The sequence below is a fragment of the Cornus florida genome, unplaced genomic scaffold (assembly GCF_030987335.1).
Source record: "Cornus florida cultivar Cherokee Brave unplaced genomic scaffold, ASM3098733v1 CherokeeBrave_3.0.0_Hap2_Chr05, whole genome shotgun sequence".
Classification (NCBI taxonomy): domain Eukaryota; kingdom Viridiplantae; phylum Streptophyta; class Magnoliopsida; order Cornales; family Cornaceae; genus Cornus; species Cornus florida.
The window spans coordinates 101,719,659-101,738,696 of record NW_026775575.1 but is presented as its reverse complement, the minus strand read 5'-3'; the positions used below and the strand labels follow the sequence as shown (position 1 = coordinate 101,738,696).

Genomic DNA, 19,038 nt, shown 5'->3' with positions numbered 1-19,038 from the left:
TCTTCTCCTTTGTTACAAGGTTAGCAAAATCCGAACTGATGAACCGTTTTACCACTTCTACCCAATTGAGAAGAGGTCCATCTGCAAAGATAAATTCAAATCTGAGAAGGGTTGGAGGAAAAATATAATTGGGATTAGGGGAGCCTGGTTTTCTCTAGCCGCAGAGGACTTCCCTATCCCGAGCGCTTTTGGAGAGTGCTCTGTCTCTTTATATAAAAAATACAAAACCCATAAGAGTGACTGTCCTTGCAAGATTTGCGTTCCTCGCTTTTGTACTTTCTTATGCCATTCCTTAGGCATTCCTTGTGATGATTTGGGCTACGGTGTTTGCAGGGATAAGGATAACTATTTGAAGAAGTACGTTCTGACCAACATTCCCTTTTGCTCGGATTTCCTTACCTCAGATAACCTTTTTGCTCTCTCAGCCTTTGGCAAGACAATGAGTCAGCTCCAGATCCCTTCCTTCGGCAGGAAGAAAGCTGCCCCCAGGACTGTTGTTGCCCCTGTAGCAACTTTTTCTCCAGTTTCAGTATCTTCCTCTGCTACTATTTCTGATACCACTCCTTCCACCGATCCGAACGTGACGGCTACCGACCCGATCTCCAACACTACGACTGTCAATCCGAACGTGACTCCTTCTGTCAGCAACCTTCCTAGCTCTGCTACTGTTACCGCTCGGGAAAAGGCAAGAGGTAAAAGGCCTCAGCCTGATAGTGCTCTTAGCCTTGATGACGTTCCAATGTCACAGAGGGTTAGGCCTTCTGGGCTGAGTATGTCTGTGCACCCTCTAACTAGGCCTCATCTGACTAGGCCTCCTACCTTCTCTGGGCCTATTTCTGTCAATGCCTCTGCCTCTGTAACGGCACCATGGAACCCTCGCTTTATTTGAACGGACGGATCGTCTATAAAATCGGACGAGACCATGTTCAAGGACGGTCAGACCGCTATGGCATACTACAAGAGCATGTGTGTAACGACCTTAGCTGATGCCAAAATTTTAAAAAAAATTCGGCATAACCTCCCCTAAAAATGAGCCTTCAACAACCTGTCCCAATACACAAAACACATAATATCATCCAGCATCCCATTCATCCGTTCATTATACCTCAACATAGTTCCTCTCATGTGGAACATCCACACACCAATTAATCTAAATTGTCATAATAACAGTCCCAAAATACATGGTTAAAATTTAAAGTCCCTGTCTTACAACGTTACATGATACAATTGCATGGAAACATATACCATAATTCCATTAGTTTCATTTACATCAAACAAAAGATAAGTTCGTTCTTAAGTTACAAGGCCATGAATATTAACTTAGTTACATCCCCACAACTATGAATATACATAAAACTGTCAAAATACAAAATAGCAAACAACCTTCTAACAACTTTCAAGCTTGAGGTAGATTGTCGTCCACCGGTTCATTTCCAAAACCTGAAACCTTAATTCGATAAAAGATGAGGGAGAAATCAAGAGTGAAAGCTTGCAAAAGAAAAAGAAAAAAAAGAAATACAAAGAGGCAGAGAGCTGCGAGAGAGAAGAAACAACAGAGAACAAAAAAAAAAAGGAAAAAAAAACGTGGTTTTATGACCACTTAAACTTCGTGGGTCCCACACATTTTTTTTTTCTTTTCTCTTTTTCTTTTTCTTTTTCTTTTTAATTTACAGACATTACAATGTGGACTCCTAAGGATATTGAGGTAGCCAAGGGTCTGTCTCAGAAAGAAGTGTCCAGCCGATTCCCCTTATCTGCCATAGAGGTAACTTCTGTCGCTCAGTTAATGAATCTTTACATAGTCTTTACATTTGTTTTCTTCTGACCATCTGATCGGCTTAATCAGTTATCATATATATCTCTACAGATCCTGTACGGGATGATGGCCATGCAGAAATAGGTTGAGCTGGTAAATGCCAAGGCTCGTATGCTCTCTGACAACCTTGGTGTAGCTAACAAGGAGAACGATGCTTTAGGTGCTCAGAATACCGGGCTGATGGTTCTGCTCAACAAAGTTGAGAAGGAGAGGGACGCTCTGAAAAAGGAGACGGACTCTCTTCAGGATGAAAAGAACACTCTACAACTTGAGAAGAGGGTTTGGCATACCGAGCGAGAATCTCTTAAAGCTGAGAAGGAAGAACTTCTACGCCTTCTGAGTGATGAGCAATCCACTCGAATGGCCTTTGAGAAAAAAGCTCTAGACGAGCATAATGCTTTACTCAACACCATCAGTAAGGTAAATGGTGGTATGCTAGCTCTGCACGCTCGGTTTTCCAGGGTTGGGGTCCTCAGATATGCTCAGGGGTTCCGAGAGGGTTATACCGATCGTGTTCCAGATGAAAGTCAGACTGGTTGTACCCCTGATGAGGTTGACAGAGACCTGAAGCTTGATCCTCCGGGTGTTTATGCCGACCTAGACTCCACCCCTGCTGAGGGCATATTTGATGAATGCCAAGAGATCGCCTCTTCCAGGATCAATCCTACTCCTTCTACTGCTCAACCTCTGGACGTTCTTTCTCTGTCCACTGTGACTCCATCCGTCACTGTTGCTGAGGATGACTCTCGGCAGAATGATTCTTCCAATGCTATTGAGGATAGAACTCAGTAGAACGATTCTGTCATTCAGCTCGATTCTCCTCCCCGTGAGAACGGTAACGCCAAAAGTGATGAGGGGGCTGTTCAGCACCATCAAGAAGCTGACGGGGCAAATGCTTCTAGTTAGAACCTTTCTGATGTACTGACCTCATTCCTTTTGCATTTTTGTCATCTGTATACCTCATTTTTTGTAACTCTGAAACTTCATTATTAATGAGATGGCTGACTTTTGATTGAACTCTTACCATAAATCCATTGACTTAATGATTTAATGCTATCTGATCTGGTTCTTCTCTGTATGTCAGTGGCTGGCGTTCGGCTAGTGTGCCACTTTACCACACAACAATTTTATTTATTTATTTTTATTTTATTTATATTTTATTTATTATTATTTTTTTTTGTGTGCAAGTTTTTAGCGTTCAGCTCATTGTGCCAGTGGCCACTTACTTTGCTGTTTCTATAAACTCAACTTTTTAGAAGAAGATAGCTTTTTATAAATTTCGGAATTCTGTACAACTGAAAATGAGTAATGCCAGAATTAGAACTTTAAACTTTCTACATATAATACCTTTTTAAAGATGTAGCATTCCATGGCTTGTTAACCAACCTTCCAGCCATGGTCTCTAGTACATATGCCCCCTTCCCTATGACCTCTGTAATTCTGTATGATCCTTCCTAAGGTGACATCATCTTTTTAAGTATTCCTACATTCTTCTTCAGAACCAGATCGCCAAGTGTGAAATCTCTGTGCTTCACCCTTTTGTTGTGGCTGCTAGCCAGTGTCTACTGATAGGATGCAAGCCTTATTGCCGCAGCATCTCTCTTTTCTTCTAACATATCAAGGTTAAATCTCAGCATTTTGTCATTCTGTTCCTGATTCCATGCTAAGCTTCGGACAGTCTGAACCAAATATTTAACCGGTATGACTGCCTCGGTTCCATATGCCATGGCGAATGAGCTTTCCCCGGTCGGCCGTCTAGGGGTCGTTTTGTAAGCCCATAGGATGTTCGGGATTTCGTCCAGCCACTTCCCTTTATGGTCTTCTAGCTTCTTCTTGATACAAGCAAAAATTGTTCTATTCGTAATTTCTGCTTGTCCATTAGCCTGGGGATGACTTACTGCTGCCAATTTTTTGTTGATTCCATATTCTTCCAACAATTCTCTGACTTGCTTGCTGTCAAGATTAGTCCTATTATCCATAACGATTGACCTCGAGACACCAAAACGGCAAATAATATTACTCTAGATGAAATGTCTTACATGAGTTTGCGTTACGCTCGGATATGGCTCTGTTTCTACCCATTCGGTAAAGTAATCTGTTGCCAGTAATACATACTTGTTCTGAGCTTTTGCAGTTGGCAGAGGACCAACCACATCCATCCCCCATTGTGCGAAAGGTCATGGTGTGGCCATTACGTGCAAGTCCTCAGGTGGTTAGTGGATCAATGGTCCGAACCTTTGGCACTTATCACACCTTCTGGAGAATTCTTCCGCATCTCGTGACATGTTCGGCCAGAAGTACCCTTGCGTCATACTTTGTGCGCTAAAGATCTTGCCTCTAAATGATTTCCACACACACCTTCATGAATAGCTCGCAGTATATGCCAAGCTTCTGTGGGGGTGACGCACTTTAAGTACGGTCCAGAAAAAGACCTCCTGTATAACTGGTTATGCACTATGGCGTACTTTGTAGCGTTCGATTTAATTTTCCTAGCCTCATCTCTTTGCTCAGGCAGAGTACCATTCCGAATGTAAGTTATGATCGGATTAATCCAACTTGGTTCATATGGAATAACATTCACTTGCCAAGGATCTGGGCCCGAAGGTTCTTCAAAAATGGATGGCTGGTTCAGTATTCCTATTGGAATCACCCTTACCAATATTTCTCCAGACCTGAGGCATTACATGCTAGCCGATCGGCATCTTCGTTATGCTATCTCGGTATTTGAATGAATTCAATTTTTTTTAAAGTTTTTGGCTTCCCGCATAACAGCAGAATGATTTGCTTCCATCGTTTCATCCTTGGTTTCATATTCACCATTCACCTGCCGAATAATTAACTGCGAGTCACTAAAGACAGTCAAATTCCTGACCTTCAGCTCTTTGGCGAGCTTAAGTTCTGCCAGTAGTGCCTCATACTTCGTTTCATTATTGGTGGCTCTAAATTCAAACCGGAGCGCTTGACTTAGGGACGTGCCTTCTGATGTCTACAGTTTGACTCCAATGCCTGCCCCCATCTGATTTAAGGATCCATCGGCAAAGAGTTTCCACAAGCAACCATGAAGGTCTTCCTCCATGTCTTCTGAATCACATTCCAGTAAAAAATCTGCCACTGCTTGCCCTTTGACTGCCGTTCTGGGTTCATATGTTATGTCAAATGAGCTTAACTCTATGGCCCACTTCGTCATCCTCCTTGAGAGGTCTGGTTTGTGCAGGATTATTCTGATAGGGAAAGTGGTTAGAACGATGATAAGATGGGATTCAAAATAATGCCTGAGCTTTTTTTTTCGCATATACTAGCGAGAGTATCACCTGCTCGGCCTTTGAATAACGTCGTTCGGCCTCTTTGCTAACATAGAACACTGGATATTGCTTCCCCTCTTTACAACGGATCAGAACACCACTTGTCGCGATGTTGGATACCCCGAGGTATAAAAATAGCTTATCTCCTGGTTCTGGAGCTGACAGGACCGGAAGGTTCTGCATATATTCTTTCAAACCAGTTAATGCTCAGCGCTGTTCATCCCCCCAAACTTGTCTCCCATGGCTTCGTATTGTGTCAAAAAATGGTTTGCAGCAATCTGACAATTTGGAAATGAACCGGCTCAATGCAGCGATCCGTCCTGTAAGTGCTTGCACTTCTTTGATTGTCTTCGGCTCGGCATTCTTAGTCAGAGCTTCTGCTTGGGAGGGTTAGCTTCTATGCCTCTATGATTAACCACGTGTCCCAAGAATTGACTAGAACTCACGCCGAATGAGCACTTAGTTGGATTGAGCTTCATTCCATAATGTCTCAACACATCAAATACGTCTTGTAGATGTTTGAGATGGTCAACTTTCTTCTTACTTTTTACTACCATGTCATCAATGTAAGCTTCCACGGTCTTCCCTATTTGACCCTTGAAAATTTTGCTAATAAGCCTTTGGTAAGTTGCTATGGCGTTCTTCAGTCTGAACGGCATAACTTTGTAGCAATAGGTCCCGCGCTCGGTAACGAAAGAAGTTTTCTCTTCATCAGCAGAGTCCATGGGGATCTGATTATAACCTGAAAAAGCATCTAAAAAGGTTAAACGCTCATACCTAAGAGCAGCATCCACCATTTGATCAATTTTTGGCAACGGAAAGCTATCATTCGGATAGGCTTTGTTCAAATTGGTGAAATCAATGCACATTCGCCATTTCCCGTTCTTCTTCTGCACAACAACAACGTTTAACAACCAGTCAGGATCGTACACTTCTCTTATAAATCCCGCATCAAGCAGCCTATCAACCTCCTCGGCTATGATCCGGTTACGCTCTGGAGCAAACCTTCGCTGCTTCTGCTTTACAGGTCTTGCATTGGGATTAACGTTCAAGGAGTGACATGATACGGAAGGATTGATTTCAGGCATGTCTAGGTGGCTCTATGCAAATACATCGGCGTTCTGAGACAAGAAATCAACTAACTCCTGTTCCTTCCCCTCAGCAAGTCGTACCCCCACTCTGATTGTTCATTCTGGTCGGAACTGATCAATCTGTACATCAACTAGGGGTTCTTCGGTCAAGTCCACTAGCTCCTCCTCCTCATTCTGCTTGGGGGGAGGCTCCTGTAATTGCTATCTAGGGCTTGCCAAACGGATGGGTGCTTTCCCTTTTCCAGCATACTTCAGCGTTACTGAATAACATTCCTTAGCTGCAACTTGGTCCCCATGAATGTCAATCACCTTGGACCTCTCTGAATCTCATTACTTAGTGCAGAATGGAAGGAACACCTTGAACTCTATGGATCCACCCTCTGCCCATCAGAAGGTTGTAAGAGGGATGAATCTCGACAACTACAAAGCTCTCTATTAGAACCCTCTCTGCAGCATGCACTGCTACTTCCATCGTACCAATGGGCTCCAGTCGTTCTCCATCAAACCCTAGCAAAGGATTCCCAGTGGCCTTGAGATGGTCTGGCTTGATCTCGAGCCGATCAAATGTGTCCCTCGGCATAACGTTCGCACTACTTCCAGGATCAATCAGAACTCTGCATACCAAATATTCGGCCACTGTCAAACTGACAACTAACGGGTTCTCATGAGGGATCTGAACACGCAATAGATCTGTTCTATCAAACTTTATCTGTGTTGATACGCTCTGTTGGTGCAGAGTGTTTACACTGCCTATCCTCCTCTTCATCTGCGCCTGGCGGAGCTGTGTTCGAAGCAGTTCATCTGACTCTTCACGTTCAGGCCGGCCATGAATTGTATTGATTATTCGAACTGGTTGCGAGTTGTGGGAGTTCGACTTCTGATTTCTCTTCACTTGCTTCGCCGGTCGGCTTTGCTCTACCGCCGAGCCTTGAATATAACTTGCGAACTCCCCTCTGGTTATCAACATCTCCACCTGCCTCCTTAAGTTCCTGTATTTGTTAGTCTGATGGCCAAAATCAGAATAGAAAGCGCAATGCTTAGACTTATCTCTCTGCTCCAGGGGTTGTCTGATAGGTAAAGGAGGTCGGAACTTATCTTTGTTTTCTTGGTACAGTCTTGCTAGGGTTACTTTCAATGGAGTGACCAATTCCTCTTCCCTGTGCCTTTTTTCTACTATCCAAGGGATCTGCCATTGCGATGAAGCTGGTTTTTACCTGATCTTGGCTTTGGACTTTTCCTTCGTTGAAATAATTGACGTTTTCCTTGCATTAGCTGCCTCTTCCTCTTCCAAATGGACAAATCCATCAGCTCTTTCGTTCAGCTCATCCATGGTCTGCGGCATGTTCACCACTAGACTTGTGTGAAACGGAGTCCCACGAATCATGGCCAGTTTGAATGCTTGAACCGCCGTGGACGGATGACACTCGATCACCATGCTCTTGGTTAAATTGAATCTAGTATGAAAAGCTTGGAGGCGTTCATTTTCATGCTGCTGCATCGTGAACAGACTGGAGACATCTTTTGCCGGGCACTTATTCCCATAGTACTGGCTGATGAACCGATCGCAAAGGCTTCGGAAACTATCAATTGATCCCCTCGGTAAGTTTTTGAACCAATTAAGCGCTGGTCCAGCCAAGCTTGTTGGGAAACATTTGCACATTAAGGAGTCGTTCTCCGTGTTCAGTGCCATTTTCAATTGGATATGATATACATGATCGATTGGATCAGTCGTTCCGTCAAACAGGATGAAAACTGGCATGGAGAATTTATTCGGACTTGGAGCATTCAGAATTTCATCGGTAAACGGCTAGTCAATCGTCCGAGTTGTTGAACGAAGGGCCTCGTTCTTTCTGTGGAACCTTGCAGCAGCTCTCTGATCCGTAGATCTCCTTTTTGAGCTTCGATAATCTAATGTAACCGTTGAAGGTCGATAAAGCGAATCGGATGATCTTTCCTCCATGTATTCCTTCTGCCAGATCGGTGTAGTTTTCTGGTGTCCGAACTCCACAGCTTCTTCTCGGTTAAACCTCTCTTGATACTAAAAGTCATTGCCTCGTTCCGCCTGATCTGCTCATGCCGTGGATCTAAGTGAATTGAGCCTTCTCGATCATCAAAACAACGAGGATTTAGTGGCAAATCATCTAGCGTAACCTCCTCGTGACGAGGATTTGTCAGATTGTTCTCTTCCTCTTCACCTTGACGCGCGACAACAGGATGCATAACCTCCTCACCTGCCGGAAGTGGTTGCAGAATCGCCGGAGCTTCTTGGCGCTGCATTCCAGCTTTTAGCTCTGCATTCTCTTTCCTGAGAACTTCGATCATGTTCATTAACTCATCAAGCTTCATCTGCTGGACATTCTCCACCGGATTGGAGCTCTCGCCTCCTATCATGATTCCGGAGCGAAGCAAAGGCATGAATCACAAGATTTTAATCAAATCTGAACTTTACTGATGCAAATCTCGTTGGATCTGGACTCAAATTCACCGAATCGCGATCACAGTTCGCTAGATCTGAGCTTTCTAGCTTCTAACTCACCGGATCTAACTGCAATCAAGCAAATCTTAGCTGCGTAATTCCAACGCAAACACGTCTAAACCAACAGTAATCAAGAATTCCTTCAAAAAAAACTGCAATCTCTCCGATCTGGACTCAATTTCTAGAAATCTTGCTTCGTCTTCACGGATCAGTTTGAATTAACATGACATCGATTAAGCATGAATGAATGTTCTTCATCGTTTCCCACAGACGGCGCCAATTGAAGATGCAAAGAATTTTTTCTCTCTATTTGGACAGAATCTCATTACATTTTCAACTAAAAAAAATCCTCTCCTCTCTTTCACTCTCTTCACTGCCTTTTTATAGGTAATTACAAGTGCTGCTGGACTATCAGTTTTGAGCCTTCTTTCCAATGGGCTTGGCCTTCTTCGATGGATTCTCCGGGCTCGGCCCATTCTGCGGTGCTCCTGTATGGGCTGAATTCAATTGTTTGACTCGATGCCATGTCTGCAGATCATATCCGGCCCATATTCCTTCTGGTATCCTCAGTGTTTACACTAGAAAATAAAAACTAGTACTATAAAATAATTTTATTATTAATAACATGGTGGTTGGATGAAGATATAGTCAAATCCTCCAGCCAAAGTCCATTAAATTCATTAATCATGAAAATGAACATACAAATGAAAATGACAGAAAGGCACATAGAAGAAATAGGCTTGCGCGTTTCAGTCTTCATCTTCATTTAATTATAACGCTGACTGATGCTCACTGTTCCCGGCCAAGTGAAACTTATTTCTTTTCTCTCTCTCTCTTATATATATATATATATACAAGTGAAACTTATTTCTTTTCTCTCTCTCTCTTATATATATATATATATACAAGTGAAACTTATTTCTTTTCTCTCTCTCTCTCTTATATATATATATATATATATAGTTGAGATCAATTCAAGTTTGGATAATATATAAACACAACTAATTAAGAATCTTATCCTCCAATTTATATTCACTCATTTGAACAATATCTTCATCCAATTACTTACCGAAAAAAAATATCTTCATCCAATTTCATTCAGTTTTTAGAAAATCCTATAAAGGTCGATTTTTTCATGATTATTTGAGTTCCTCCATGAAACCTGCAGGAAAAGAATAAGACAAATTTTGTATCTGCTTGCTCCAATTCTCTGAAAATAATTTTGAAAATAAAAAACGAAAGGCAGTTTTCATACAATTATTAAAGATTATTCCATGTTTTAAAACTGTATTATTTGCTATGGATAATGTTGAAATGAATCTAGAAAACCAGAAAGTCAAGCTAAATTATTTTGATGCTTATTTTTCTTTTTGGAATTCAATATTTCTTACTCAGAATGTAGAAAAAGGCAAGTACAAATTAAAGAATCCACAATTATATATATATATATATATATATATATATATATATATATATATATATATTTCAACATTTTTCATTAACTATGTGTATCTCATTTCGTATGACATAGTCAAAGACTACCTACAAGAGTGAGAGAGAGAGATTTAAACCCTTTTTTTTATTAACCATATGTATCTCGTATTTGGCATATTTTATCTCCTTGCAAGCACAAAGCAGTGGACGTACTCACTATTATTTTGCACCTGCATCAAAACTTCTGATGATGCTTATAGTTTTAGTACATGTTACTAAAATTTAATAATCATTGTTATCCATGTATCAAATTAAGAAGCCAACACGCAGAACATTAAAATAACTAACAAAAAAAAAAAAAAAAAAAAAAATCAAAATATATCTATTACATGTACATTAAGTCAACCCATGTGAGTTCTATGTAACTATAGGTACCTTGCGTAGACTCCTTATATATTTACATGTATATTTGTTTTGCACAGCCTTGTTTCTAGAGCTATATTCTCTAAAGATTATTTACATGTAGATGTACCTTACCTAAAGATTTTGATTGAAGATGTTTATGAAAACAATCAATCTATATTGGGTTGTGGTGAAAAAAAAAAATGAAAAAGAAAAATTTCCTTGAGGAACTGAACTTAAGAAAAATTTATGAAGATACTTTAGGTCATTGGTAAGGAATTTAATTGCATGATTAATTTGAAACCCAAACTCAACAAGAGAAACAACACATTCAAACTGGAGATTGTCTTCAAAAGAGAGATTTCTTTCGATAAGTTGTAATTAAAAGTAATTTCCTAATTTATATCTTGGTGAAATCAAGGTATGAGGAGACAGAATGTTTGAGAGAGAGAACAAATTAACTAGAAACTTCAAATTAATGGGATTTTATATACATAAAAACAAAATTAAGACAAAGTCTGTACTAATTTGGTTAAATGAAACCAATTCCTAGAAGTTTTAAATTCTGATGTTTGCAATAAATTTTAAACCAGGCAATATATGAATCTCAATCATAAATTTTAAAATTAAGATAATGAGTATACTAATTCCGTTAAATGAACTCAATTCCTAAATTCTAAAATCCAATGTTTAAAATAAATTTTAAACAAGGCAATCCATGAATCTCAATCATACAAGACTAGAATCTAATGATCTAAGTTGATCTGGTTTAAGTAGAAATAATGGGAAGAAGCTTATGCTCATAATCAACACATAAATTGATACATTTTTTCATGATCAGAACATACAATATTGAACTTTTTTTTTCTTCTAGCCAGGCAAGCAAGTATATAAATTGAAAATGGAAACTGTACAAACAAGGGCAAGCCCAACTAGCTCGAACGAAAGCATCTTCAACAACAGCATACAAGCTTAAGATATATGGCAACCTAAAACATACATTCGATCAACTCGCTTCTATTGCTTCTTTTATTTCTGTTTTTTAATTTTCCACACACTAAAACTCAAGCAACTAATTTGTGCATTATGCAGATACTGCAATATTCTACTCCTGAAGAACAACACACACATAGCGTGTGAGTTTCTTAAAAAGACGAAATATCTTCATGTATTATCTACTTTTCTGGAAGTTCTGGCATCCATTGGTAGGCCAAATCAATTGCATCATGTTGACACAAAAAATATGGATGCAAAAGTTGATCTCCTTCAACAAATAGTGATGAAAGATCATTAATCTGGTTGTAGGATGTGTCAGCCAAAAAAGGTTCCGTCCAGAAATTTCCAATAGGTTCTGCAAATGATTGGGGCGGAGTGTTGGTTTCTTCTTTTGCCCAGCTCATGCCACTTAGAAATGCATAATCAGAGCTCAAGGAGTACTCACTGCAAGATTGTTGTGGAGACAGTTGGGAGCTGGCTGAAGTAGTTTGCTGCGATAATGGAGCATCAACGAAAACATTTTCAGGTGTCGATTCTCTAGATCTCCATTTGTTGGTCTCACATTCTGAAGATTCAGTGGATTGATCTTTCAAGTACCCTTCGGATTGGGTTACACCGGATTGATCTTCCCCTTCAGACGACACTTGATTTTTCTTCGCACGTTTCTTCAGGTTGGTGTGCCAATGGTTCTTTATTCCATTGTCAGTCCTTCCAGGTAGTTTTGCAGAAATGACTGACCATCTGCATATGGATGAGAGTAATTTATTAGTATTGTTCCTCTAAATTTTTATCACAATTTCATTCATTTAAATCTTTTCGATCATCAGATATATATATATATATATATATATATATATATATATATATATATATATATATTAATCTTTGGTGTATTGATTTCTGAAACTTGATCTGAACTATATAGTTTACACTAGGACTATAGCAATACATTTGAATTAAAACAGAATATATATACACATACATGAGGATAATGTATTGGTATATATATATATATATATATATATATATATATATATTAATCTTTGATGTATTGATTTCTGAAGCTTGATCTGAACTATATAGTTTACACTAGGACTATAGCAATACATTTGAATTAAAACACAATATATATACATATACATGAGGATAGCATATGATGATATGATGATAATAACAAACTTATGATGCCAAAAAATCCTTAGTTCGATGGATCTACAACACCTTCCTGATCATATAATACATAAGATATTGATAGGGATCACCCGCATGCTAGATGTGAGGAAGAGTAGTACAGATATAAATGAAGTTGTACAATCTAAGTGTTTGCAAAGGTTAGTTGTTAACAGTAGTAGCTACATACTTATTTCCAAGCTGGTCGTGTAATTTAATGATCATATACTCTTCTTCTTTGCTGTAATCCCCTTGTTTCAGATTCGGTCGCAGGTAATTCATCCACCGCAATCTGCAACTCTTCCCACATCTCGATAGGCCTGAAATTATAGTCCGTTAGCACATATAATTACATTAATTAAGTTACCTTAATTTGCCCTATGCATCTCTCGCTTTTCAAATACTTAATTATTGGATTTTCCCACTAAACAAATAACTTGAATTGTAAAGCTGCCATTGATGGTGGTGAGTGAATTGTTAATTGTGTCATTTTGAAAGTGTTTAAAGAAACCATAGACAAATGAATTAGGAAAAACTTGAATTTTATATAATGTGTTTCATTCATCAAATATCTACCTTTTTTTCATCCACAGAGGAGAAATAAGAAGAAGAAGCAAGAAGTGTTCGATCATATATACCAGCAAACTTGGGTAGGTGACGCCAGTTCCAGTGACCATATCTCTGAATGTAAGCTCTCAATTTGTTGTCTTCTTCAACACTCCATGCACCTTTCTTCATTCCATTTTTATCATAGCGGGGAGTTCTCACCATCTTTGAGCTCTCTCTCTCTCTCTCTCTCTCTCTATCTCAGTACTTTCTCTCTCTAAAGCACAAGATCTCAATTAGCTTTAAGGCTGTACCTTTTACAAAGATCACTCCTCTTATATATTTATACTGCTGACCTTTCAAAGTAAAAACGTGTTTCATAGACAGATCTGTACTAAAAAAGTGGGGTCCCTATTTAGAAGATGCCGTGAACATGTCCCTAGGGATTAAATTAGTTTGGTTCAAGTACATGCGCTAAAGATTGATTACTAATATATTACAAATAAACATATATAAAAATGTTCATATATTTTATTTACGATTAACACATGTTTCTTCATAATTCCACACGGTTCAATATTTTCTTTACTCTTAAATAATTGCTACTCCAATTAAAAAATAAAGCTATTAGTCCTCTGCTGATCAATAACTTCTTCTATTTTCTTTTTCTTTTTTAATTAGGTAATGTCAATTAGTAGAGTGCAAGTCTTCGGAGCTAAAAGATCATTCTATTGTGATTTGGAGATTACAAATTCAAAACTAGAAAATATTATTCGCATGCAAAAGTAAAACTTCATACGTTTAACTCTCTCGAAATTCTGTAATGATGGAATTCTCGTGCATTAGATTTGTCTAAAATAAGTATAGTGTAATTGTGATGTTTGAAAGCTAAATAAAAAATTCAGTTTTCCTGCTAATAATACTTAATGAGATCAAACGATTGTTTGTGTATTGTCATTTTTAATTAGATAAGCAATCAATTCACATACATACTCACAAATACTTATTATGGGATTCGAATCTTCGCAACCTCTGAACAAGGATAGCGCAAGTTGAATAGACAAAGTATTGCAGATTGGTACCATATGCAGAGGATGTTGATATGGTACCAAATTTTTTTTTTTCGTGGTTCCTAATAGTTGTAGGATTATATGCATATCTTTTGTTGCAATCGTCGCAGTTATAAGTCATGGGTATGTGTTTGAATTTTGTCGGTTTTGATTTCAAACTGTGGCTCTCTTATTCATGCAGGGACAAACATAGATGGACTCATGAGCAGTGAGTACTGAATATTAACAATTTATGGGATTATTAAATATATATATATTTAATAATCCAATATTGTGCTTTCTTAGACTAGTTTCATGGGTGGTACCACATGCAGAGGACAAAGACCCGGATTATTCTGATATTAGCCATTATTGAAAATTCGTTAAAACAATTGTGACATAATTAGTTGGAAAGAAAATGTGGAATATATATATATATATATATATATATATATATATATTAATTCGGAGTGTCTGGAATAACACGAACCCATAGGGTCCTTCAACAATCCGATTATTCTCAAAAATTCGGAAGGGCGACTTCCCACCTAAATTGGGTAAGTCACTGTAAGGATAACAGAGACTAACCACAAAGAACATCTAGCGAGAGTCGAATCCTAAATTTTGAACTTGCTAAATTTCAAAATTCAGCGAATAAATTGCTAAACTATATTCAAAATAAATAACATAAAATATTATTGATTAATGTATAAATAATGAGAAAATGAAACCACAGAGCTAAGCAAGTGGCCAATGTCTCAATAAATCACTACAAAATAAAAACAAAAATCTAGTCATTAGAATTTAGAATAACTATCAAAAATCAGTTAATATATTCATGTACTTCTCCTAGTTGACCCAGAAAAAAAGTCAAGTTTTGTTTTATTGTTTATTGGTGTTGAGGTGACAAGATCGATGGTACTCATAGCCACAGGTTTCCAAGGTTCACACCACACCTAGGTGTGTATTCAACACTTTCTTACTCTCTTTTTCAATCCCTTGTACTTCAACTCTAAGCATTGAAAATTTACCATTGACTAATCTAAATTATTAACTCTGTACTTATCATTTAGCAGTGAATTGGTCCATGGAGACTATTCGTACGTTGACAAGTTTTTTTTTTTTTTTTTTCAAAAGTAAATTACAAAAGAGTCCATATACTACAAAACACTTATTTTTTATTTTTTATATTTTAGTTTCATACTGTATTTGTCCATAATTTGGAATTGATTGTGGCTGATTTTGAAAGGGGAGACAAAGGACGTTATATAAGCAAATACTTTTCTTTTTTCTTACAACGAGAACATGCGTGGTTGTAGAATTTATATCAAAGTATTGAAGAAATATTAGACTTAAATAAAAACATGAATGATATGAAAAAAATGATATGTGCACAATTTTTAATTGCTTACTTTCCAGTACACGAGCACAAAATTTCCAGTACACGAGCACAAAATGAATAATATTAAAAGATAAATTGATAATTTTAAAAGATCTTTGTAACATTACAACTAACAACTTCGGGTCACTTACAATTACTATTTCCAATAATATATAAAGAAAAGAATAACATTTGTCTATTCACTGGTGAGTACGTCATTCATACTTACTACTAACGTTAATATAATTACACATACACGAATGATTCGTAAATCGAAAAAGTGATAAATAAAGAAAATAATTTTTTTTGAAATAAATTCAGTCGTCCTCTCTTTATCACTTTCCTGATTTTGTAATTACGAATTATTTGTGCATTGTGATTGAATCACATCTATCATTAATTTTGAATGACCTACTCACTGGTGAGTAGACAAATTTTGTCTGAAAGATTATATATTCACATCCTTATGTGAGCTAAATACTCTTTGTAATGTTTAAAACTACTTTGTTGCTTCTCTTTCTTGTCTTTTTATTATTACCCGTGAATCATTAGGTTTGTAGTGGATTTTGTGCAAAAATGGCTAATGTAGGAGAGGGAGACGTTGACCATGAATGGAGAAGGAAATTGATTTTTTTGTTCTTTTTATTTTTGAGTTAATAATAAAGGTGATATTTTACCAAATTTAAAAGGGTGTCAATGATATTAACCCTTTATTTTTTATTAAAAAAATGCCCATATCAATTTCACAAAAATAAACACAGAGTACGTAGCATGTTTTTGTAACTTTGTAATTTGAATATTTGGAACAATGTTGCATTATTTCTTCACTAACATAGAAACAAATGAAGAGTTTGCACAGTATAAAAGGTTGAAACAAATGGTATATCTGTCCATATATAACAACAGTCCAAATAAAAATTTAAAACACATTTTTGTTAAAGTATTTGTTTTGTCCAAAAACTTGATAGAAATGTAACGTCCTCTGCAATCTTCATATCAAATCAAATATTTAAAATTTTATCTACCATGTGAAGTGTGACCCACGAGTTCTGCTGGTCCAGTCAAATAAATGTAGCATTCAAAAACTTGACTTACAAGTTGACCTCATAATTTTATGCACATTATTTGTTGCCACCCATAATTAAATCAATATCCACACCAAGTCTTCGTCTCCTTCCCGCAAAACGTCCTACGTCTTTCAATCTTCTTGTTTTATTAGCTAGAGGTTCATATATTATGTACTGTGAAGTGTGAACCCCTTTACTTTTCTCTTTCAGCCCTAGGTCACAGGAGGAACCCACTCAATAGTTAGACCTTAGCATTTCATTTCATTAGCCACATTTAAGCGTGAAATCAAAAATTATTAATGGAGTGGACTAATATTTTTTTAAGTGCTCAAGTCCACCATAGCTCACCCTACGTCCGTCTTTAATCACACTTTTCTAAAGTTTCAAGAGAAAATAATGTCAAATAACATCTTTGAAAGTTTTCACACCCCTATCTTAATTCTTTTATGAACATAACTAGTCCAACTTTTTTATTATTATCATTACTATTAAGGATGCTATATTGGCATTCTATTTTTTTTTTTTAATTGTACTTCACTTTTTTTTATAAAAAAGAAAAAGAAAAAGAAATGATAAGAAGGTTTTTACACTCATTAATGCATCGTCTCTTATTTTATAATACTCCCTCTGTCCCAAAATATAATAATAAAGTTTTAATAGGTTTTTATTATATTGATAAGAGTGAAGTTTTTGCTCTGATAAAAAGAAAATTAGTATTCCTAATTAGTGCACTTATTTAGTTAAAATGATAATTTGTGAATGTTATAAAAGATAGTATATTTAATTTAAAAATGTGATATATTTTTTTGTGACATTTCAAAATAGAAAGATAAGTAAGTGTTTTGGAACAAGAATAGTACCAATATATATATATATATATATATATATATATATATTAAGCCCGACAAAACAATATGAGTGAATCATTACAACGTTTGAAAGGATTCAAAAGCAACATAATATATACATTTTCAAACTTATTGACTTTAACCATCTTACAAGAGTGTGATGGAAAAAAAAACTTTAAGACTAATGATAAGATAATCAAATTTAATCACCGAATAAGATTCGAAATTTAGCTTTGTCACATTATTCACTTATTCATTGTGGTGTAAAATTTTACCATTTTGAAAATCATTCAAACCCTTTCATATTTTCTCATATATGAGAGATGCGAAATTGAAGAGAGAGAGAGAGAGTCAGTCACGGTGTAATGTTGATTTGTGTGTTCTTTGAATAAAGAAGACAATAGAAATCATTAGATAATTTGAAAGTTTGATGGGTCTATTGGTTTATGTCATTGAGAAGGAACAAATTTAAAGCTAAGGGATTACGGTAGTGGAGGAGTGGGGGCAACACAAAGGTGGTGGTGGTGGTGGTGGAGAGGCGAGTAGGACAGTGAACAAAAAGATGGCGGCGGTGGAGAAGCGAGTAGGACAGTGACATAGATGGAGGAATTTTGAACACAAAAACTGAATATTTTATTTGAAATAAAATATGAAAGGATTTGGATGATTTTTTGAGGGTAAAATGGTCCTTTTAAAATGATAAGATTTTCCATCACAATGAATGAATGAATGATGTGGCTTGGGTTGTCTTATCATTACTCTTGTTAATAATAGAAAGATGATATTCACACTTCATTGTACTTTACTCTTTCTGTGTTTTTTTTTTCATAAAAAAAAAAATGACAAAAATATTATAACACTCATTAATGTATTATTTCTTATTTTATAATATCATATTTACTCATTTTACTTTAAATTTAGTTTTTTTTTTTAACACCTTTTTACTTTCTCTAACATACATACATATATATATATATATATATATATATATATGTTTTAAACCCTGACAAAACAATATGAATCACAAATAAAACGAATTGTTACAAGGTTTGATTCTTTTAAAGGGTAGAAAAAGAAACATAATATATACATTATTTTCAAACTTCTTGACTTTACATGGTCCTGATCGATGGAAGAAAAAAGTTAATATCAAATGATACTATTGCTTGTCCAAAAATAATTTTCAGACCATAATAGTTTGTTTGTGATTCTAAAGTTGCACGCCTAGTAAAAAAAAAAGTATTTACTTATATGTAAAGTTTATTTTTGTTAGATATAGTTAAATAAATTTCCTTTCTTATTTTTAACTATATTATTATTTTTTATACTGGGTAATGCTCAAAATAAGGTGTTAGCTTGAAAATCGTGTTATTTTAGTATAAATTGTTTGTTGGGTGTCAAATAATTCGTTTTGGGGTTTGATAAATTGAATCAGAAAACAATATTTAAATTTTATATCA

The 19,038-nt window shown here is 36.4% G+C and overlaps 2 protein-coding genes across 2 annotated transcripts; both read right to left on the bottom strand.

The window, feature by feature from the left end:
- Positions 1–6,543: 6,543 nt before the first annotated feature.
- Positions 6,544–7,899, bottom strand: LOC132309868 (uncharacterized). The gene is made up of 2 exons (XM_059808129.1): positions 7,424–7,899; positions 6,544–7,198 (listed from the first exon to the last, which is right to left on the bottom strand). The coding sequence occupies exons 1-2, from the start codon at positions 7,897–7,899 to the stop codon at positions 6,544–6,546; spliced, it is 1,131 nt and encodes a 376-aa protein (XP_059664112.1).
- Positions 7,900–11,499: 3,600 nt separating this feature from the next.
- On the bottom strand, positions 11,500–13,534 carry LOC132308043 (transcription factor MYB10-like). Its single transcript, XM_059805997.1, has 3 exons — positions 13,326–13,534; positions 12,878–13,007; positions 11,500–12,258 (listed from the first exon to the last, which is right to left on the bottom strand). The coding sequence occupies exons 1-3, from the start codon at positions 13,456–13,458 to the stop codon at positions 11,697–11,699; spliced, it is 825 nt and encodes a 274-aa protein (XP_059661980.1). The 5' UTR covers positions 13,459–13,534; the 3' UTR covers positions 11,500–11,696.
- Positions 13,535–19,038: the final 5,504 nt, after the last annotated feature.

What these genes read in the sequence shown, in the direction of transcription:
- LOC132309868 (XM_059808129.1), bottom strand. Translation starts at nt 7,899, where the DNA reads ATGGCACTGAACACGGAGAACGACTCCTTAATGTGCAAATGTTTCCCA. An exon ending in AAGTCCAAAGCCAAGATCAG is followed by an intron (nt 7,199 to 7,423) that starts GTAAAAACCAGC and finishes TAACAAATACAG; the next exon opens with GAACTTAAGGAGGCAGGTGG.
- LOC132308043 (XM_059805997.1), bottom strand. Translation starts at nt 13,458, where the DNA reads ATGGTGAGAACTCCCCGCTATGATAAAAATGGAATGAAGAAAGGTGCA. An exon ending in TCACCTACCCAAGTTTGCTG is followed by an intron (nt 13,008 to 13,325) that starts GTATATATGATC and finishes CTATAATTTCAG; the next exon opens with GCCTATCGAGATGTGGGAAG. An exon ending in CACGACCAGCTTGGAAATAA is followed by an intron (nt 12,259 to 12,877) that starts GTATGTAGCTAC and finishes ATCCATATGCAG; the next exon opens with ATGGTCAGTCATTTCTGCAA.